This window comes from Artibeus jamaicensis, unplaced genomic scaffold (assembly GCF_021234435.1).
Source record: "Artibeus jamaicensis isolate MK-2021 breed Jamaican fruit bat unplaced genomic scaffold, CSHL_Jam_final contig_464, whole genome shotgun sequence".
Taxonomy (NCBI): domain Eukaryota; kingdom Metazoa; phylum Chordata; class Mammalia; order Chiroptera; family Phyllostomidae; genus Artibeus; species Artibeus jamaicensis.
The window spans coordinates 20,854,403-20,877,958 of NW_026521842.1; the positions used below are offsets into that span (position 1 = coordinate 20,854,403).

Consider the following 23,556-nt stretch of genomic DNA (forward strand, 5'->3'; position numbering starts at 1 on the left):
CACAAGCTCCATTATCCGCACTGTGCCGGTCTGGCAAGCTAGAAGGACAGGACAAGCAGGACTGTGAGCAAGCGGCCCTTATGGCCCTTGCTCCCATCTCATCGCGTAGGAAAGCCTCCTTGAGACTGTGCAGTCCCCTGGTTCATAGCCATGAATGCCAATGAGATTCAGAGAAAATCAGCTCACAGCAGGGGTTTCTAAACCTTCTTGTGTGTAAGCTGGTAATTATCTACAGACTACCGCTTCCCCTTTGTCCTTGAACATGGAGGGCGTGGCTTGATGAGTTTGAATATGGATCAGTACTGAACGTATTCAAAGGTAAATGAAGTACCTAAGTACAGACAGGGTCCTGGGACTGAAAAAATCAATGTGAGGGGAAACTAGCAGTTACAGAGGTCGAGATACTTGCCCAGACCATTCAGCTTCCAACCCTTGCTTCTCCATACTGTTTCATGTAGAACGTTTTTTCAAATGTGGAAATGCCAGTGAGCTCATCTCCTGCCTCACTTCCCTACTGAAAACCTTCCAGCAGCTTCCCACCATGTTTGAACACTTGTAGGACATCTCCTACAATGCGCCCCACTTTTTATTAACACAGTTGGACCCCCATCTACCTCCATACCCTTATCTCTTCACCGAAGGCTCCAGTCACCTGTCTTCTTGCTACTCTGTGTGCTCAGTGTGTTCCCACCCCAGGGTCTCTGCCATTTGCTGTTCCCTGTTTTTCTCAGGCCCTTGTGGAGAGTTCAGGTGCCTCTGTCTGAGGGATGTCTTCCCGGCCCACCCTCGCCAGAATCACTCTCTCTCTCTCTCTCCGGCTTCCTCCTTCTCACCCACACTTACGGAACGCAAGTGTACACGGTCGCACGCACAGACACACACAGTCTCACACACACACACACACACACACACACACATTCACACCACCGTCTGCCCCTTATCCTAGCATGTTCTTTCTCCTATCACTAGCAGTGACATCAGAGTGTGTACGCACGTCATGTTTTCAGGGAGCGATCTGGACAATTTCATTTACTGCCGAGTCTCCGGGGACGAGGACAGTGACTGCACACATTAAGTTCCCAATAAACTATCAAATGCAGATGCCGGAGAGGGTCACACTGTGGGGAAGCTCCCCAGGTGAGCTAGTGTTTGATCAAACGGCGAAGGAGGGGAGGTAAGAGGACAGTCAGGTGTAGAGCTAGAGTTGGAAGGGTCGTGAGCTTGAAAGATAAAATGTGCATTGGATTTTAAAATAAATATGGCATTGCGGCAGGCTTTTAAACAGAAGGGTTTGGGGTTTTTTTGTCCCCTCCCCCCGGGAATCTGGCTGTGCCATTCTCCTGGACCATCCCAAAGACATGAAGGGGAGTCTTGGCTGTCTGAATGGGTAGAGACGATGCTGCCCTCCATCACTTGCTGATGGGAAATGCAGCCGAGCGCTGTTTTCCTCCCTCACCTGGGGCGGGTGACCCTGCCACATCACCTCGGACCCCGGTACTGTTTCATCATTCTTTGGTAGAACACACTTCTTTGACAAGCCTGCCATGCGGGATCCTCCTCCCATCCATCCACTTCTTTTCCTGTTTTCAATCAATAGAAAGTTCACTTTCAAACCCTTTGAGAAATTTCTTGGGATACAATGGAATCGACAGCCTCACAGCTGACAAATAAAGAGGGAAATAAAAATAGATGTCTTCTTCTTTTAGGCGTGTACCAGATGTCTATATCAGAAGCAGCTGTCCCCGGGGAGGAAGTGGGAAGAGTGAAGGCGAAAGACCCGGACATTGGAGAAAACGGCCTGGTCACGTACAACATCGTGGATGGGGACGGCATGGAACTGTTTGAAATCACCACGGACTATGAAACACAGGAGGGCGTGGTGAAGCTGAGAAAGGTGAGTTAGGCTGCGGAATCAGAGGCATCAGTGGTGTGGCCTGCTCTGGCGGGCAGCCCTGCAAGGAGCAGGGAACCAAATGTCCACACATACAAATGTGGGCATCTGGGGGCTGACCCATCTCGCAGTTGAGCTCGGAGCTCTGGGGAAACAGCAGGACGGTGTTCCAGAAGGGCAGCTAGCAAAAGAGACTCGTGAAGCCTGCCCGAGGCTGCTAGTTAGTTCTTGGTGCAGATTTGCCATGGCCGGACAGACAGCTGGATAAATCTAGATTTTGGAGAAGTGGCCCTGTGCAGGCATAGAAATCCCCCTGTGCCTAGGCCAGGCTAGTCCATTACCACGGGCTGCTCAGATCTCTTCCTGTCTCCAACATCAGTTCTACTGCGTCGCCTTGATTGTCTCTCAAAATTGAACCCAAGAAACAGCAATAATGGTCCCTCTCCTATCATCAGCTAAACTGTCACTGACACTGTGTCCTTTGGATTAATCCACTGCAATGGGGAGTTTATTGGGTTCTTTTCCTTGCTTTGTTTCTAAAGTCTAACACTTTCCCAATACTAAATGTTGGCCAGAGAAAGCCTGAGCCTCTTCCAAATATTCTCTTGCTTACTTTCACAAAAAAGCATAAAAGGAAGATGGTGTGATCCCTGTGGACAGTGAGACCCGATGTAATTAGGAGGAGAGTGGGGCTCAGACAGATTAAATATATTGCCCCTGTCATGGGCATGCAGCTAGCAATTCATAGGCAGGGGACCCAGATGTAGAGCATTCCAGAACAACCTCCCCCTCAAGACTTCGGAGAAACGCTAGGCCAGAAAGGGCTCGAAACGGGGCGCCAGATGGAACGCGCTGAAGTGAAGAAAGAGCCACGGTGCATTCTAAAACGACCGCCCCTCCCGCCCCCTGCCTTACCACTTGAGAAATCAACATCTCTCCATCATCAAAGCGTATGGAGCATTAAATCTGAATTGGATGATGGGATTACCTTGGTTTTAATCAAGCATTCATTTTCAACTTGGTTTTGTAGCATGAATATTAAGCTCATCCGTGTGATGGAAAAGATAGGACTGCAACACCGCTAAAAAATTAATTTGAAGAATCAATAGAGGCCATTCGCTGGGGAGAAAGCAGGGGTGGGGTGGGGGGAATCTTTCCATAACAGGTGGGCAGGGAGAGACGTGCTCTAGGAAGCCGACCTGTCCTGACACTTGAAGGCATTGTTGGGTTTGGGAGAAATATGACAGGACACCGAACAGAGAGAAGAGAGGGGTGACTGTGCTGTAAAAGGACATGGAATCGGGGTGAGCTCCGGACACTTGGGAAAGTCAACAGCAGTGACCATGCGTGGTGTGGTCACGGAACCCCAAACACCAGCCACAGTGGCCGGGCTTCTCCTTCCGAAAGGTCGCTGTGTGAACTGTGTGTAGAGAGCTGTCTGTCAGCGTGGCAGCCTCATGAATATCACTGTCCTTCGTGCTCAGCACGGACGCATGAGCTTTGACAGCAGCGACTCCTGCCTCCCATCCTTGCTGTTCACATCATTGGGCGGCTGGTCATGCTAAGGTTGTCACCTGTTTTCAGGTATTGAGGGCATAAACACACACTGTGTCTCTGAAGCCCTGAAATATTTAAATCACCCCGTGGGACTCACACTTGGCAAATGAGCTCTCTGGATAAGATTAATTTGCACATTTCTCCCCAATTCGGTGTGTTTATTTCGAGCTAAAGGACTGCTGTTTTGGTTTAAAACGGAGTGAGATGTTATCTCACTTCTTAAACTTATAGCACAAAGTTCCAAATGTCCATTAGAAAAAAAAACTGAGAGGTGACTTTAACAGAATAAAAAGATGGGTCCTTGTGGGGGTCATTACATATGATTTAATAATGTAACAGGGCCTGGGGAAGTAGTGGAAATATGTGTGCCCTTTAAAAATAGTCTTTAGTGTAGTTTTTTTCACTCCCTTATTTATTAACCCATTTTTTTCTACCAAGAGTTATTGAGTAATTATTTGTCAGGCAAACTCATCACGAGAAGCTGGACATCGACAGTTGAAGAGAGTCCTGGCCACTGAGAGACCGCAATTTAACAGGACAGCGCAATGAGATGACAATTGAGCAGAGCAGTTTTCTCAGCCCCGGCGCCAACGACACTTCAGGCCGGACCGTTTTTTCCCGCAGGGGGCTGCTCTGTGCATTGGACGATGTGCAGCGGGTGGCCCGCTCGCTCCTCGGTAGATGCCGGTTACACACGGCCCACCCTGCCCCAGCAACTGTGACGATAAAACATAGCTTGACACATTGCTAATTACAGCCGAGATGAGTTAGTGTGAAATCACTCCCCGGCTGAGAACCAACTATAATAATGTGTGTTGGGATCTAGGAATAGGGGCCTGAGTGACTTCTTACATGGACTGTTCTCGGGTCTCCATAGGTGGGTGGGCATTTACCAGACAGACCAGGAGAGCAAGGGCAGAAGAAAATTGCTCCAGAGGACTCCTTGGAATCAGGTATCACTGGACACGGGACAGCTTTAAGAAACTTGGGTACATTCAGTCTTCAGGGTTTTGACGTGGATGCAGTGAGACCAGTTGCAAAAGTGTTGTTGGAATTCAAGGAAGAAACCACAAAGAACTGAAGAGGGAAGAAGAGGGGAGGATGAAGAATTCAGGAGAGATGGGGGAGGAAGAGCCTTTCGTCTATTGAAGAGCTGAGGAAGCCACCGGTATTTGAGTGGTGACTCTGGGTGACACCCCGGGAGTGTCGGGTGTATGGTGGTGCATGAGAGAGACAGAGGGAGCTGCCCCCTAGATAGTCAGACCACCTCTGTGTGGTCGGCCGAAGAAGAACCAGAGAACAATAAGGATGAAACGTCATCTCCGGCTCGGTCGACTCCTGGAGGGAGATCCAGCCTGTTCAGCGCAAACACCCTTGATCGAGTCTCTTACTTTTTGTAGAGACATCCGGTGTCATTTCTGAGTCATTTACTTCCAGCCCAATACACTCCTTGTGAAACAGTAAATATTCTCTGGTTTAATAAAGTCATTTTCATGTCTAATTATTTCTTTCCCTTCCTTGCCCACATGATACGGATGTGGGCACATCGCATTCAGCACAGCTGCTGTCACGGGGTGATCTGATTTGTTAGCTTAATGTCACGTCATAAACATCTTACATGCTGTTACATAATATGCATAATCATTTTTAATGACTACATAACACCCCGTCCTGTTGACGGACCATTATTTCCTTAATAAAATCTCACAGCTGGATTTGGTGTTTCGCATGTACATTTCCCTGATTAGAGATAGCCCTCTACCGTACCCAACAAACATCATGCATTTTAGAATATTGTTTGTTTTGGTATTGTTCTGAATTCGTCCCTCGGCGAGACTTTTCCATAGGTGGGATTAGTTACCAAGGGGGCTTGTTATGGCTTATGTTGTGTTGCCTGATTTAGTTTTTATTTCAGCTACTCATAACGGGGCTGGAAGTGTCCACAGGGGAGATGACCTGCAATCTTTTTTTGGAAGGAGGTAGGGAATGTGTTTTAGGTGCACGTTTAAATGCTACCCATCTGCCCTGCTTCCCACGGGGTCAGCATGGTCACTTGGAACAGGCATTCCTGGGCGTCGGGGAGGCAAAGGTCAGCGAGAACCAACGAGACTCGGGGGAGTTCTTTGGGATGCCCCCCACCTCCCGGGGTGGGAGATGAGGGGCAGCTGATGGACCACAGATTGTCGGGGGGGAGTTGAGGAGGGCTTTCCAAGGTGGCAAGGCTTGAGTAGCCACCAGAGAATTTAGTAAAACCTCCCCAAAGTAGGAAAGGGCATTTCAGACAAATATTGGCAAAGATCTGGGGCCTTTTGCTTGGGATGTGACAGGCACTGCATTGGCGTTGGTATCAACGGGGCTCTGCACTGGGATCGTGGCTCTGGGCACAGGCCAAGGTCAGAGAAGGCTGCGCTGGAGGGAGATGCAGATTACCTGGAGTTAGAGATGCTCCGCTCACCAGGTCTCGGAACGACCGTGGCCCAGTTTCAGTTTTTAACTTTATCTAATAATCAAAGATTTTTGAGACACTTAACAATCTCCTACCTCCAGCCTATAAATATCACCCCTTTCTGCTGCTTCGTAACACAGCAAAGGATGAAACGGCTGCTGAGTTCTGGAAGGGGGGAGCCTCTGGGGGCAGACTCTGCTTCAGAAACCGGGAGTGTTCCCCGACTCTGGGGAACATGAGGGTTGGAAGATGATGGAGAACCTGTCAAAGGTGTTGAGTGGGTTTAACCTTCCTGAAGCTGGGATCGCCCTGCCTTTGCAGAGTTAGAGCAAGACTCAACCCTAGGGTGGCATCCAAGGTTCGAACCAAGCACTTGCCAGGCAGACGGGTACAGCGTGGTGGGCAGACGCGTGCCTTGGAAGACCGGGTCTTTCCAAACATCTGGTAATTGTGTATCATCCAGAGTGCTAATGTGAAAGTTCTGTTTCCTGGGCACAAGGACTGGTTTGTCTGCCACAATTTTACTCTGCACTCTCTACCCACTGATTCTCCTCTAGTTCAGAATTAGGGGCATTTGCCGTCCCAGGAACTGCAACCATTCAAAAGCTGCTTCCCATTGTTTTCATATCTGTGTAAAATCTATATAGTTTATGCCTGTTTTTCTTTAAGTGGACTTTTGTTTACATATTATATATTCTTACAACAAGGAGGCATTATTCTTATTTCCCTATCACTTGCCATAAATAGAGCGTATCCTAAAAACGAACACAATCAGAACAAAAGAACATCATTCTAATCTGACCAGCGAGCTACAGCACAGCCTCTGAGAGGGGAGGTTAAGAAGCAGAACAGACAGGTTAAAAATCAGCACCACACAGATATTCTTGATGTGTTCAGAAGTGGAAGAATTGGAGAAGGAATAATGGTGCCAATGAGTAAGCGGATGTGACCCAACAAACACACCCACCAAAATTACCCACGGACCACCTTAAGACATCTTAGCAGGCCACTGCTGATCAGGGTTCCAGACGTGGGAAAAGGCTACACGGTCAGAAACTGTGAAAATGAGGCTATCAGATGAGGAAGCCAGGTGTGTGTATGTGTGGAGGGGAGCAGTCATCTGATAAGACACCTCTGGCTGAAATTCAGGCGCTACTCTTCTTACTAAGGTAATTCAGTACTTCACAGAACAGTCTATGACACTTATTTTTGTAGTATTGTAATTCCTTCTCCTCCTTGGTAGATTTTGGGGGGCTCTGGGCAGCCAGCCTTAGTGGGGGTATACACAGTGAGGTCCACTTTAGGTCTTGAGGTCCTTCTGGGTCTGTCGTGCTCCTAGAATCACCCAGTAAGCATATTCCAGGTGTCAACAATTGGTTTGTCTGATTTTCTGACCAAATGGCTCAGGTAATTCGATATTGAATAGACACTGATTTTCTCGCTTTGAGCAACTACACACTCTGCCCTGTGAAACGGGTCTTTCTCTTTCATTTTTCTTTCAAGGAATTGCCTGTCAATCTTCTCTTCCTTCTTGTCAGCCCGTAGATTTTGAAACCAAAAGAGCATACAGCTTGAAGGTAGAGGCCGCCAACGTGCACATCGACCCCAAGTTCATCAACAACGGGCCTTTCAAGGACACTGTGACGGTCAAGATCGCAATAGAAGATGCTGACGAGCCCCCCATGTTCTTGGCCCCGAGTTACATCCATGAAGTGCAAGAAAACGCAGCCGCTGGCACCGTGGTTGGGAGAGTCCACGCCAAAGACCCTGATGCTGCCAACAGCCCGATAAGGTACCAGGAGATTTATGTTAAAAGGCTGGCTGAGGAATCATAGAGGCAGGAGGTTTGGGGGAGGCCTTGCAGACACCAGAAACCACGTCCTTCAGGGTCAAAGGGGCCCACGGTAATCAGGTCGAATGCAGTGTAAACAAGGTTAAGATTTAGAAGACTCAAGTACGCCTCACCTCTGCTGCTCACTTTTTGGACAGGCTTGTTGAAGCTACATACTGTCTCCCCAGGGCAGATTTCCCAGCCAGGTGACCCTTTGCTGGGCCTGCGTTCTGCAGGGAACTGTGGCGAGGTGTAGATACTAATTGTAAAATAAGTACAGTAATTATAACTCATCGAACACCTTCCTGTGCTGTGGTTACTCTACTGGGTGTGCAGACACACAGTCTAATTTATCTCCTTCACTGCATTTTTTTTTTCATGGAAATTGTTCTCCTTAAAGGGAGAGGAGATCTGGGTGCTGTACAGCAGGGTGACTTCCCTAGAAGGACCTGGCCAAGGAGCAGGAAGCTAAAAAGCAAGTTGTGTGTGTAGCTGCTGCTGAGCGGTTGGAAGGGGTAATGAAGTGCCAGGCAAATACAGTGTGCTGCTTTGTTTATTAGGAACATTTTTTGAGGCTTAAAAGAGCAAGCCAGAAAGTTGATTTAGGACACAGCCTCCCCCAAGCCCCGTCCCAACCTGAGTTAATGAGCCATGAGGCTGATGATGAAGCAGCTGAGGAGGCCTGAGTTACAGATTCACGACACGGACAGGACAGGAACTTCCAGTGGCTAAAACCTGTCCTGGACTGCATTCTAGCAGATGTGGCTCTTTCCAAGGCCGCGTCCCTGAGTCCCTTCTTGCCGGGTTCCTTTCTCCGCCTCCTCCTGGTGTCCCCTGCCTCCAGTCTCCCCCCAACTGATCTGATGTCAATCCCATAGTTTCAACTGGTCTAGTCCCAAGTGGTCGGTTTAAAACAGCCAAGCATCGCCTCCTACTCAGTTAAACGGCAACAAAATAATCTGCCCCCTCCCTTTAAGACAATCTCAGCACTCTTAGCCTGAGGCCGTTGCTCCAGCCCCACCCATCTCAGACTTCCCCGCCCTTCTCAGATGCAGTGAGACCGGGCTACCTCCTGTCCTCTGAAGTAGACGGGTTGTCCCCCCTAGTTCCTGACCTTTACACGTCCTTCCTCCCAGTTCTCTGTCCCCCTTTCTTTCTACCTGGCTTACATAGCACTTAAATACCTCCCATAGCACATACCTCCCACCTCACCACCGCACATCACCATGACACCCCAGATTGTGTGTTGTCCTTCACCCATGAGGTCTCTTTGTTCACTGGGTCTCCTGTCCTCACTGCCTGCTCTCCTAATTGCTTATCTTCACCTCTAAAGGAGCTGGTGTTCTTGGACATACGGGCAAGACCTTATAGTGTCGCCTAAACTCTCAGCTGCATGAACATTTGTGTATCTTCCCCCCCCCCCCCCGACTCTGTAACATCCGACAACTTCCATTCACCGCTGCCTTCCCAAAATGTGAATGTCACACGTCTCAGACTGCACGCCCCTGGCGTCGTCACTAGTCACTGGTCCCTGTCCCTCACTGAGGCACACACAGCCTTTTGACTTTGACCCCTGTCGCTGACCACTGACCTATGGAGACCTGCCCCAGGCATCACTGCACTGCATCTGTGCCCCGAGTCCCTCTCTGGCTCCGGGCTGGTCTTCTCCCTGACGGAACTCCGTACTTACTCTGTGCTGTGCTGTGTGCACTGTCTTCTTTCTGTGCCGGCTCACTCACTCGTTCAAAACAGAACTTGGAGCTTGCACTGACTGTGATGAAGCTACAGAAAAGCCCGGCTCCTCCTCTGACTCTGAACCCAGGCACAGAGGGGACTCTGCTCCCTCAGCGTGGCGAGATGCGCCTTGTACAATTTCGGCCTCTCCTTCCTGCTGAGTCGACTTGGTCGTGGGTCTCCCTCCCTCCGACACTCAGCCTAGACACTCTTTGTGACTCAGCCTCCGCCAGATCTCAAATACCACCCGAGTCCTCTTGGTTCTCTCTCCAGTGCATCGGCTTGCCTCTGTCACGCCTGCATCTAACGCGCTTCTCACCTCATTCATTAGACACTGGGTCAGATCCTTAGGTGTCCTCTGTCCCTTCCTCTACGCTTTCTTGCTCAGGCTGTCTTGCCCCGCCCCCCCTTATTCCTCTGCCTGATAACATGATTCTGTTTACTTGCTCCTCTGATCAAAAGCCTTCCGTGATTTTCACTGGCTGTGGGACGAAGGCCACACTCTGTGGACCGGCCCGAGAGCCCCCACGCTGGTCTAGCCACAGCGTGTCACAGCAGCAGTGACAACGGCGTGGAGGCTGGACCACTGGCCACGTGGGAGGCACTAGGTTGTGTATTTTAAACATCTCTGATGTCATGTGATTCTCCCAAAGAACCCACAAGTTAGGTACTATTCATATTCCAGTTAAAAGCGATAAATATGCTGAGATTCAAAGAACATGAATTTATCCCTAAGACTGTACAAGACCAATTCACTTCTATAGAATAATGTTTTGAATTGTCATATTTCTTCCTGTGAGTGTGTTGTGTCATGTTAACTAGATAGTAAACTTCCTGGGGACTTGAGGACAGGTTTCCTATTAGCTTTGCTGCCATTTCACTCGGGGTTATCTGTTGAGGGCTCCGAGGCTGGCTCTCCACTGAGGTTTATGAGACGTGTCATGGTTTATCTCCAGTCCCCCCTGGGGAAGGGACTGGGCATTCCACTCCCACAGGAGTTGCGAAGTCAGACAGCCTGAGCGAGCTCACGATCTGCGCGTGCTGTGAGGTGCTGCTTTGCCACACCCGGTCCCTCTTTCCTGCAAAGACCTGGATCTGGAACCGGGAGGCCCAGGGTCTAACAGTGGCTCCCTCAGAAACTAGAAAACAGACCACCCAACACTTGTAAATTGAGGACATTAAACCGGTGACACCCACAGTCTTTGCTACCTCTAGTGTTTGGTTTTGGGACCCTCAGTGAAAGCCTTCAGGCAAATGTATTGTGTAAACTTTAGGGAAACAAAGAACAGGAAACCACCCAATTATGAAGCCCAGCCTGCTCCCTGCCTTAACATAAGCATCCTTGCTGGTCTCCATTTGGACTCAGTGTGATGGGGAGAAAGGAAAGGGGCTTTAGAGTTCAGCAGACTCCTGACAGCCAGGTCTCTGCCACTTACAACTCTGCGTGTCCTGGGCAAGTCCCTGTACCTGGCACCGCAGTAAGGGCCATTCCTCTTGCCCCCTTCCCCACTTCACCTTGCCATAAAGACACTCCAGTAATATTTCGGAAATTACTTTGTCTTCTCTTTGAAGAAAGCAAATTTTCTAGTGGACGGAAGTAGCTAAAACCTTTAAGCTATGCTGTTAGGCACAGCTCGGAGCCATTGAACTGTGGGGAGAATGCGCTACATGGGAATGGCTGAGCCTGCTTTGCACATTTCACCCGGCATTCACATCTGAGCTACTGTGAGAGCCCCTAAAATTAAGTTCATAAACCAAATAAATTCACTCAAATCGTAGTTAGCATTTTTCTTTAAATAAGGAGAACACTGACTGTTTAGTTTTGATCCTTGATGATCATAAGTGATCATCATAAATGATCCTTGCCGATAAACTTAGATAAACCTGAAACTATTTAATATCGCACGTGCAAAACTCTGGCAAAAGTCTGATAGCGTTGTGACGTTCTGAAGAGTCTGGGGGCCAAGGCAAAGCAACTTCCCAAATGCAACATCATGAATATTCAGATGGTGGGTGATTATAGTAAGTGTGGAGAAATATGCAACATGTTATTACGCTTCTCAATCAAATATGCTAAACAGCCCTTTCGTTCATTGTACTGAATGAAGAAGTCTAAAATGTGGCAAAATGATTTCTATAAAAGATTCATGTACAAAGTTTGAAAAGTAAATGTGATTAAAAAGAAAACCTAGCTCAAGCTACTCATTGAAAAAGTTGCTTTTAAATATAGCATGGATAAAATATTTAAATATTAAGCTGCTTGGAACATCTTCTCTAACTGCCTCATTTGCATTCTGCTTAGGTATTCGATTGACCGTCACACCGACTTGGACAGGTTTTTCTCTATTAATCCAGAGGACGGTTTTATTAAAACCACAAAACCTTTGGATAGAGAGGAGACAGCCTGGATCAACATATCTGTTTTTGCAGCAGAAATCCGTAAGTGTCCGGAGAGTTTTGATTCTGCTTTACCAAATATTAGTCTTTCGGAATCTCTGCATTGCGGCAAGTGACAGACAGCTGAGAGAGAATAAATGTTTTCATCTGAAACATGTTTTTTAATCGTTAAAAATGCATTTTTGGTTGTCTGTCTAGGAAGTCATGTATGTAAAAGCATGGAGATGTTTCAATTTACTCTGGTGGGACTGGGCAGAGACGTTGGCAAATGAGCACAGAGCCCTGGGCAGCTTGAAACCCATAACCACCACCAAAGGATTTCCCGCTGTAATCTGTCATTCAGTTTTGTTTAAACCCAGAGCCAAGATTTGTTGGCTCCTGTTTACCTGGAGAACAGTGCTTCTCAAACTTGATCGTGCACTGGAGCATCATGGAGGGCTCCTTGTAACAAGGATTTCTGGACCTCATTCCCAGAGCCTGTGATTCAATGCATTTGGGGTGGGGCCTGAGCCTTTTCATTTCCAACAAGGCCCCAGGTGGTCTTGCTGCTGCTCTGGGGAACCCCAGTTTGAGAACCACTGCTGTGGACTTCACTCAGGGGTGCCAGCATTTGGAATATAACCTCAGCATCACAGTTGGAGGAAATGGAAAAGTAGTTTAGTTCTCTCTGGTCTAACATTGACATCTGCATACTTCAGTTCTTTTGTGCCCGCCTTGCCTCTCCCTACACTCCCTGAAGAAGTGGCTGGAGCTTGCCGTTTCCTAAGAGTAACCTTGGACCCATGTGGATTCCCCCTCAGCACTGACTGAAGTCTCTCTTTCCAGACAACCGGCATCAGGAAGCCAAAGTCCCAGTGTCCATCAGGGTCCTCGATGTCAATGACAACGCACCCAAATTTGCCGCCCCATACGAAGGCTTCATCTGTGAGAGTGACCAGACCAAGCCGCTGTCTAACCAGGTAATGGTGCTTTCTTTCCCTGTCTCCAGCCTTGGCCGTGAGCAAGGAAAGGCATTTGGAAGTGAGTTTGATTTTGAGAGCATCGCCTGGAGATGCCTCCTTCAGAGCCCTAGTTCAGCTCTGGAACTATGTCCTCCAACTCAAGTCAGGTTGCTTCGTCAGCCAGGAAGTTTTCAACAAATGATGTGCCAATGTCTGCATGATTTATTTACCTTTCTCTTCCAGCCAATTGTTACAATTAGTGCAGATGACAAGGATGACACAGCCAATGGACCAAGATTTATCTTCAGTCTGCCCCCTGAGATCATTCACAATCCAAATTTCACAGTCAGAGACAACAGAGGTTCGTACCAGGGGTCCTAGTCATTCGGGGAAGTGGGGAGGGGAGGGAGAAATGGGAAGTAAATCGCTCCTGTGTTGCAGAGCACAGGTATTTTCCCTAATCTTAATAATGCTGTTCTGCTGAAGAGCAAACAAGAAATAATAATGCGATCTTTATTTCGAGACAGGGGTGCATTTGGCGCACATGAATAAGTGAGTCTCATTTTATTTTACCTTTCGTTGTCGGCTTTGATATGCATGAAGCAGTGGGGAACCAAGTGGGGAAGCCTGCGGGGTCAATATGCAAACAACTTCATTTATCTTTTTTTTAAGAGGTTGATGAACCCTTGGGGGGAAGCGTGGCTTTATGAATATTGATATCAAGTACAGCATTAAAAGAGATTAGTTCAACTTTGCAAGGCAGTGCAGTTTTTCAGCTGGACTTTTCCTCCATTGCACAGTTTACAGGCACCGTGGCTGACAGAGCGGGGGGCACCCGAGGGTGGCTGCAGGGTGTTTGCCCCAAGGGCATGAAGTAAGCATCGTACACGGCCCCTGGAAACATGGGCGAATAAAGTGCTTTCTGAGTCCCCACTGCAGGTTCTTCACACTGTTTGTGTTGCACAGATCCAACCTAGCACAGCCCCTTGACCAAGCTGGTATGGAGCCAGGATCAAACACTAAGTTTCTAGTCGCCAGGGAGGACTGTTTTGGTCTGCAGCTCTTCCTGTAAACCCACGAGTGGACAGGTCTGTAATAAGAGGCTGACAGTGCCATCATCTGACGCGGGAATAAAAGCTGGTCCTCCTGGGCGCACAGGTTTGCATCAGCCACATGGCACCTGTGCTCAAGGTGATGGGTTTATGGCTTTCTTAGTGACTCGGAGCAGGCTTATGGGATCTTGAGTTAATCTAGTAAGTGGTATTACTTTCCTCACCGCCACTATCACTGTGACCAGGCTCATAAGTGCCAGCAGCTGTGTTCCAAACACCATGCCAATGGTCTTCCCATAGTCTATCCATTTAATTCTCTCAACACACCCTGGCTAAGCACTGTTATCATTCCCACTTTGAAGGTGAGGAAAAGAAGGCGCAGAATCATCAAGTAACTTGTTGGAAGTCAATCAGCTACAAAAGGTGGAAGGGGTTAAGAAGTACGAATTGGTAGTTACAAAATAGTCCCAGGGATGTAAAATGAAGCAGAAGGGATGGAGTCAACAGTAGCATAAGCACTGTGTATGCAGCTGAGGGGGTACTGGAAATATCGGGGGACACTTCGTAAAGTATATGATTATCTACCCATGCTGCTGCCTGTACACTTGAAACTCATGCAAAATAATATTGAATGTCAACTGTAATTGAAAAATTAAAATTAAAAAAGTCAATCAGCTACAAAGGAGTTAGACCTGGATTTTAAACGTAGGCACTCAGAGATTAGAGGTTATAGCCTTAACTGTTGGGTTGTTTTTTTTTATTTTTTACTGTTACTGAATTAGAGTTGTCCCCATTTTCCCCCCTTTGCCCTCCTCCACCCAGCCCACCCCCCACTCCCACAGTCCATCCCCACCCCGTTGTCCATGTCCATAGGTCATCTATACAAGTTCTTTGTCTAGTTCCTCCCCCTCCTCCCACCATTATCCCCCTCCCCTCCCGTTCTGGTCGCTGTCAGTCTGGGTTGATTATGAAGGCAGAGGAGTGCTCCTCACAGCACTTGGATTTGCAGGGACTTGCCCTGCCCCACTTTATTATCACTTCTTGTACTCAGTTCAGCATCTAATTATGACCCTTTTAAATCAGGCACGTATTACATGCGTCTGTGGGGCAGAGCGTCCTAGGTGCTATGACAGAGCCTAGCTGTCCCCAGTGGACAGTGTCTTGAAGGCCTGGGTGTGACGGAAGTTACAGGAGAGAAATGTATTTTAAAGCAACCCTACGAAACAATCTCTGATTCACTTGGTGAATGATTTCTACCATTTCCAAACAGAAGCATTACTCGGAGCGCTTTAATTTCACCTTTAATCTAGGATTTTCCTGTACTCGTGGGCTTTGGTTCATGTACATGTGTGGGCACCTTAAGACCCTTCAAGAGAATTCTGCAAAGCCCTGAGACAGGTGAGCGGTTCTCAGCCTCCGCGGCCACAAACGTCCTGTAGGTGTCTCCTTTTGTAATAAGGGTAGATTTCTCGAGGGCAGGGAGACCCTGGCAAGGAGTGGACATTAGCGTTCACTGCACCGAATTGCACGAGAGGGCGTCAACAGCGCTTTTATAATACTTTCCAAGATACATTAGTATCTTCGAGTTCATGAGAATGCCGGCCTCCACTCTTGGAACTTTCCTAATTCCCAAATTATCTTCTATCTACTGTGGGTTGGTAGGTGGCTACATTGTTTCAGCCTGGGCTGATGTCAGTGTTATGATGAAAACAAAATACTTCATTTTTTTCATCATATCTTTAGTTTTATCTTTCACCAATACTTCAGTTTTATCATCATGATAAAACTAAAACAATTAGTTTTATCAACAGTGAGGTGATCTCCCGGGTTGTCCAGAAAACTCTGGATTTCCCATGTACCTCTTACGCTACCACCTCCTTTATTATCTGTTCTCTCAAGTGCTTGTGGCCCCACATGTATCTGTGTGTTTGTATTGATTGACAACTGAGACCTGAGACCTAATGCCGGATGTATCCCCCGAGTCCCCAGTTCCTCACTGTGCCAGCATCGTCTGCCTTGTCTTCTTTATTTTTATGTGTGCAATAATATTTAGTCGCTGTTAACCCTCTGAAACATTATACCAAGACAGACTGTTCTCTGGGGAGCTGTAAGGATGCCACACTGTCACAATACCGCAAGGACGCCATCTCTGTTTTCAAGGAGACCGTGTTACTCTAAAGGAACCCAACCGACTGCACAATCTCTGTTGCTGCCCCCTCCTGTAAGACGCCAGTCCTGCGCCAGAGCTACCATTTTTGCAGGAAATTGCTACTTTTTAAGAAAAATGACTTTATTAACTATGGCAAACAGTTAATGAAAACTCCCATGTTTAGAGCTATTACAGAACCTTAAAGCAAACACGGTCCTATAATTATCATTTAATAGCGTTCCTTTCTACGAGCTCCTAAAAGTAATCACATATTGAAGTAATCCAAAAGGAGTAATCGCTTTCCACATCCTATTAATAGCCTACTGAGTTACCGCATTTCTCGGCCGAGGCTGCTTTCCATAGAAAATATGAGATAATGGGTTACAGAGTGCTGAGTAAAAGCTTCAAATTTCTTCCTTTCTCTGCGTTTACTTCCATTATACCCTGCACATAGTCAGGATGGTGTTTGCCTAAACTCGGCATAAGCACTGGGCATGTTTATTTTATTATTTTATTGAGTATATTGGGGTGACCTTGGTAAATGAAATTATATAGGTGTCAGGTGTACAGTTCTGTAATACAGTGTGTATATTGTATTGTGTGTTCGCCACCCCAAGTCAAGTCTCTTTCCATCAGCATTTATGCCCCTGTTTCCCTCCTCGACTTCCCTCCCCCTTTCCCTTTGGTAATCACCCTACTATTGTCTATGAGTTTTTTTCTTCACTTATTCCCATCACCTAGACTCCAAAATTCCCTCCCCTCTGACAGTTGTCAGTCTGTTCTCTGTATCTATGAGTCTGTTTCTATTTCACTTGTTGGTTTATTTGTCCATTAGCTTCCACGTGTGAGTGAAATCATATGGTACTTGTCTTCCTTTAGAAATATAAGGGAGGAAGCCATCCTCACATATACAGATCTTTTAGTTTATCTTATCTGATTCCATTCCACAACCCGAGCTTCAAAGATGAGTCTGCAGGCAGCAGGAAAGGAGAGCGCTAGGTGGTTTTCCAACATTTGAGCCCGTCTTAGACGAGTAATATTAAGGAGGTAGCCATTTGGGCAGAGGAAAGAGCTAATCCGTTCAGGTTTTGAGATGCATTTGCTTTGAAAATATCAGACTTAATGGCATCTTTAAAGACACAAGAAACATGTGATGGAGAAGAAGTGAGCTGAGAAAAAGGAAATGCCAAGAGGAGCCACTCTTGTCCAGCTAGTTCTTAATGAATTTATAAAACCTTCTCACGGCCAGCGTTCCACTTAATTTTTCAAACAGCCCTATGAGGTAGGCGTGTTGAATATTTTTACCCCCATTTTCTAGATGAGGAAGGAATGGGAGGCATCAGACATGTCAGAGACTATTTCGAGGTCATGCTGCCAGTAAGTGAAAACAGCTGCCAAGTTCGAGCACTGGGAGGGTTCTGTCTGGTGTGCACGATACCCTGTACCATAAATACAGAGCTCACGTCTGTTTCATTGAAGCTTTCTGCGAAATCTTTGTTTATCCTGTAGTCAAATAATGACTGTCTTCAGAAGAGGAAAAGCCTGAAATTCCATTCAGTTTGTCAACCTAGGTTTCTAGGGAAAGTGTGGGCAGAGAAGGACAAATGACACTTTGGTTTCAGTTTTAATCACGGCTATCATAATTGTGGGAAAATGTATGAGAAGAATTTTATAATTTTCTTCTACTGCACGATGAATACATATTCCTTAAGGAAAAGCAGGGAGTACAGATCAGCGGAAGTAAAATTTGAAATAATAAAATAACTTTATGATAACATACTGCCCAGAAATAAGCACTGCTATTTTGTACGCTCTTCCAGACTCGTCTGTGGCACATGTTTTGATCTTAAAGAGGCAGTCATAAAGAACACGTCCAGCTTTTCTCATATACTGTTCTCAACATTTTCTCCTAAATAGCTCCCTAATTTCTACCTTAAGAATGTCTGATACCAGTTGAATACTGTTGCGTAAGTTCACTTCCACATGCCATTGCCAAATATCTAATGATTATTTGAGGCTAAATTTCTACAGTGGAATTACTGGATCAAAAGCTTTTGATACTTAATTGACAAATTGCCATTAGGAGTATTTATCATACCAGAAGTATGTATAATGACCATTAGTTAAATAGGCTAGATCCCATTTCCTCACCTTCTAGCCAACTCTTGAACAAAAGGGACAATTTTGTCTAATTGGATAAATTTGCACTTTTAGAATATGTATTAAATAACACCAATGATCATGGATATTCTCACTTTACTTGTTCTAGAGTTTCACCATTTAAAATTAAGATCTGTGTTGTGGGGTATATGTGTTTGTGTGTGTGTGTTTAGAGAACTTCCTTTGTGTTATTTTATTAAAACATGATGTTTTTATTAAAAACACAATTTTTATTAGAATATTTAGATCCTAACCATAAGATAATATGATTTTGTCTCTTAACCGAATGATTTGATAAAGTAATTGAATTGAAACATCTTAATATTGAACCCGATATTTTTAATTTCCAAAGCTCTTGCTCCAAACAGTGATAAATAAAGTAGAGAGAAAGGGTTGGGGTTAGAGAGGAAATGCTTGTCTTCACTCTTTGTCCTAGAAGGGGATCAGTCTTAATATGAACACGTGAATATTTGGCACATAATTAATTCTAGTACTGTCTCCTTTTTAAAATTGTCCACTTTTACCTCACTTCTAATTCATGGGTGGAGCCACTATTTTGAGAAATAATGTAGAACCAGAACACATGCCTACCTCCCAGAACCCCAGGACTGCACGCTGCCCAATACCAAATAAATTATATTTCACCTGAAGTTGAAGGCACATCAGACCATGGCATTATCTAGCTATTACAACACTGTTTATTAATTTGAGCAGCAGAGGACAATTTTTGGAGGTTGCAACAAGTTTCTATTATAAATACCCTTAGTATTTTAAAGTCAACAAATCAAAAGTATAACTGGCCCTTTAGACATCTCGCAACACCTTCCCTATTTCATTTGACCTTCTCTGCCCTTGACGTGTCTCCCATACTTAGTGCCAGTGCGAGTTTCATTATAATCTTGGTATTTCCTAATTCTTCTATCACAATGTCTTCCTTCCATCCTTCCATAATCGTGGACAAATGAGCTGTGGTCATGTCCTGTGTGCCAGGAAGTGTCCTAAGAGTGGGGCTTTTGCAGTGACTAAGACATAGTCCCTGATGGCAGGGAGTTCCCCAGAGGACATGGGGTCAAGTTACAATAATTCTATTGTGAAAGCACAGCTGATTTGGGTAGTGACTATTAATGACCTGTGCAAAGAGGAGCTGTGGCTCCCATGACGGCCCCCCAACAGGCCTGTCTGACCCCAGCCTCGCCACCACTGAAATCAGTCCTTCCTGATACACATACCTGAAGATGTCTCTCTTAAAATTCTTCTCTGGCTTTCTGTCTCCTATGGATGAAATGGATGCCTCATAGCAAAGAATTGCAGGCCTCCCTTCTCCTGCCCCAACCCCTATAAACTGTCTGTTTTTCTTCTTTTTTTCTTTTTTCCCTATAAACTGTCTTTATCTCCTTTTTCTTGCTACCTTGAACCTTAAGCTCCAGAATCTTCAAACCACCTCTACCCCCCCAAATATGCCGTGCTCGCACGTGTCCAGGCTCCGGCTCTGCCTGTTCCTCCTCGTCTAAGTCTCACTGTAAATAACACCTCCCAGGTGAGGCCTGGCCGAGCAGCCCCAGCCCATCTTAGATGCATCCTCCCCTGTGCTCCGTAAATGCTACACTGGCCTTCAGTACTTGTCTCTTCACTCTGTGCTCTGAGCATCTATTTCCCTGTCTGTTCCCCGACAGGGGGACATGTGAGCTCTGTGGGGACGTTATCCCAACACTGAGAACAGTGGGTTGACCAAACACATGAACTAAAATAAAGAGTGGCTGGACAAAAAAACATGCAGTGTGCTTCAGAAATGTCAGGGATTATTTATTTTTATGGGAAAAATGATTATATTGTGACACCAGCCTCAGGCTGAAAAAGACAACCCATCTCCTGTTGTTGGAATGTTCTGAAGGAGCCTCTGTCACATCACCAAACCCTTCCATCCATGTATTATTTATTATCCCACAAAGGTATCCCGGGAGCCAGGGTGTGGGTCCAGGAAAGGGTGACGGTCACAGGTATTCACTTTGCAAGCACATTCTCTAAGATGGGCAGTTGCAAATAGGTCAGAAGAGCTCTGATATGTGACATATTCAGAGTTCCTTTTGAACTGCTAAAAAACGCGCGCGCGCACACACACACACAATGAAACATAACAAAAACTAAAAGTTTGCATGAAAAGCAAATTTAGCTGTGTAAGGAAGAAAGCCAAGACAGTTTCACCCCAATTGAACTAATTGAGAAACATCATTTTTTTTCTTTCCCTTTTTCTTTTTCTTTTTGTCTAAACTAAGTACTTTTCCCCCCCATATGAGCAGCACCAAATGACATTCAAATCTGCTTCTGGTTTTTTACTTTTATAATTTAAAGATACCCAAACAGATTTCTCTGGAACTATTTTTCCCCTTTAATTGCTTTTGGCAGATCAAAATGGCAGATGTCTTTTAATGCCCTGCCATTTTCGCTGTGTAAATAATTATGTTCCTTTTCTGCCTGGAATTCGCTGCTGCAGTTTGTCCAACACGGAGCACGGTTTATCTGGGAACCCGCCCCCTCCCCAACCAATGAAGGATCAGACATGTGATTCGTTCAAGGCTTCCTCCTGTCACTGACTTAACTAACTCCTGGGATTTCTCGGCTCACTTTAAAAGACCCTAAATGTTTATATCCCACTGAATTCGTTAGAGGTTTCAGAGCTAGAAATAGTTAGGCCATATGTTTCTTTCTCCTTCCCTATCACCAAGGAAAAATTGATCCCAAACAAAAGTGAGAGAGTTGATTCCAAGGGATGTAATAGATTATAACAATGAAGAATCTATTAATGCCAACAAACAGTGCACAACACTTAGTTATGTTATCCACAAACATGTGAGCAATTGTTCCTACAATGCTGTTTATTGTATTGCATATGTTGCCCACCCCTCAGTAGCAAAGGTGTTAATGAAAAGGTCATGGTCACCCTCCCTGGTAGCCTTGATTCAGTGGGGGAGACACTCTAGCCTTCAGAGTTTCCTCGTGATACATGAAAAACACTAGCCTCTTCTAACGTTTTCCTCACCACAGCATTTCCTTCATTGCAAAATATTGGGAAAATACTGGACTTCTTTTTGGCTCTTGCCTATTGGTTTGTTTTTGAGGGTGTACATGTGCTTTACACAATGCTGTGGGAAGAGCTCTTAAATGTAGGTCTCTCTGCCATAAAATTCTTAAGTTTCTTAGAGTAGCTCTTTATCAGGGACCTGAATCTACCTGGATTTTCCTATAGGATCCAAATAATTATATAACCGTAGTGGGGGAGTTTGGTGAAAAACAAATGTGACTAGCATGCTGTAGCATCAGGATTCTGTGGTCAGACGTAATGGTGTTAGCCATTAGTAATGTCAAGTATAAATAATACAGACTTTAAACATATTATTTGAAATCTATTCTTTCTGTCCCTCAGATTGAAGATGGCAAATATTGGCATCAAAAATTAAAATTGATTTTTCCAACATCACAACTCTGAGTGTAAAAAGTTCTAAATAATTAAACTTTCCAACGATGTCTAATGTCATTGTTTAGCATGTATACTGTTGACATTATTAAAGCTTAAAACTCTACTAAGATTCTTGGGGCAGACACACTATTTGTATATTTTCACATTTGTGCTTATATATATATATTTTTCCCATTATCTTGATAGTGCATTGCCACATTTCTGGGGAAAGTAGAATGGCCCCAGAGGAAAGTAATCGAATAAAGATGGTTCTGCCGGTGACGGAACTCAAGTGTCGCTGTAGTCAGTTGGGGTGTGGGGGCTCTTTATGTGGTGGGTAGATCTGCTGTGTCTCAAGGCCTGAGCAAGAAGGGTGAAGTCGGTACATTAGGTGAGAAGTGAACAAGAAAAGAGCAAGGCTTGGTCTAGACCCTTCAGATCTCGGCGCCTCAAACAAGGGCCCCAGCCGGGTGCCCCCAGAGCCTTTCTCCACAGGCTCAGGTGTCTGATCGGGTCCAGCAGTGGGGGAGCATTAGCCCTGGCAGAGGAAGACGGAGGCGAGGAGGTGGTGAGGAAGTGTATTTTAAGAGCGTTAGGGAGGCTCTCCACCCTGGGTCAACATCAGGGTCAGAGCAGACCCATCCTCTGGAGCAATGCTTCCTCTTTTCAAGTTGTGTGTAAACAGGGGCTGTGTCCACACACCATATACGATCCATCTCGCTCTGCTTTGCCCCCCCTTTTATTTATTTTTTTTGCTAACAGAAATGTGGTACCCACTTGAGGACTATTTCCCCACTGTAATTTGCCTTTTAATTAATTAATTTTAGAAAACCTGTTGAATAACTGATGACTTTTAATAACCAATGGCATTAACAAAGATTGAAGATACTACCTTAAAAACCTATGTGGATTATGGAAACCAACTTGGCAGTTAATATCAAGGGTCATATCCTAGAAGCCAGTAATTATAATAAAGGGTCATATTCCATGGACCAGTAATCATAAAACAATTATCTCAGAAAAGAGTCTGAATTTTGAAACCATTCAGTAAAAAAGAAATTATGTCAACAGTATATATGAGTTGAAAACAGTTGCAAGCAATGTAAGAACCCAAGAGTGGAATATTAAATTACAGAGAAATTGATGGTTTTTTTGTAAAATTAAATAATATTTGGAAATTCTTAAGACAGAGGGGAAGAACCATGATGCTAATGTGCTGATTTTCTTTCATTTTTTTAAACTTATCATTATTCACAAAACATACCCCAGGTTCCTCAAACACAGTTTCCCTTATTAAGTCAGTTGTATGCATTTTTCCACTGGGCCACATCATCATCGTAATCCTTACATTTTATCCCCAAACTGGTACCATGGTACCATCATCACCAGGAACCTTTCCATTCGGTCACTATGGTGACCAAGTGCACAGGTGAAAACAGCAGGCACTAGGGTCCAGGCTGTAGCCATAACATTTGGAATCTTGAGTGTATTTTCCATGAGTAAAACACTACAATTTGTGCATGACATACAGCAGTGATTCATGGCCCTGGTGGCACATTTTTGCCTAAGTCGGGGGGAAACCTAGAAGTGGGTACCTGCCTGTAGCCACGGATGAGAACACTGGGTGTCAAGATGAAAAACCGAGACGCTCAAGAAGCATTGTCTTACCTTGGGAAATACGTCACCTGGGACTGAAGGGCGCGGGCTGTGTCCTTACCTCTGGGTGGCGAGCCCGTCTGTGGGGGTGGCTCCCTGCTGTCCCAGCTGCGATGACATTTCCAGGAATTCACTTTCCTTTCTTTGCCAACAAGCTTCCCTCCTTCATTCGCCTGCTGCCCTACAAGGAGAGATTCCAGAAAAGAACTGATATTTACTGCACATCTCCAACAGTTGGGGCACTGTGCTCAGCACCTTTAGGAATATAATCAAATTTAACCCTAAAAT

The 23,556-nt window shown here is 45.6% G+C and overlaps 1 protein-coding gene across 2 annotated transcripts in view; it reads left to right on the forward strand.

Annotated features, from left to right (window-relative positions):
• CDH11 (cadherin 11) overlaps positions 1-23,556 on the forward strand; it is a 133,238-nt gene that overhangs the window by 102,155 nt on the left and 7,527 nt on the right. For both annotated transcript variants that reach the window (XM_037162697.2, XM_037162698.2), the window contains 5 exons: positions 1,707-1,894; positions 7,433-7,686; positions 11,762-11,898; positions 12,682-12,815; positions 13,041-13,158. In XM_037162697.2, the coding sequence (XP_037018592.2) occupies positions 1,707-1,894; positions 7,433-7,686; positions 11,762-11,898; positions 12,682-12,815; positions 13,041-13,158 (831 nt within the window). The remainder of the gene's footprint in view (positions 1-1,706; positions 1,895-7,432; positions 7,687-11,761; positions 11,899-12,681; positions 12,816-13,040; positions 13,159-23,556) is intronic.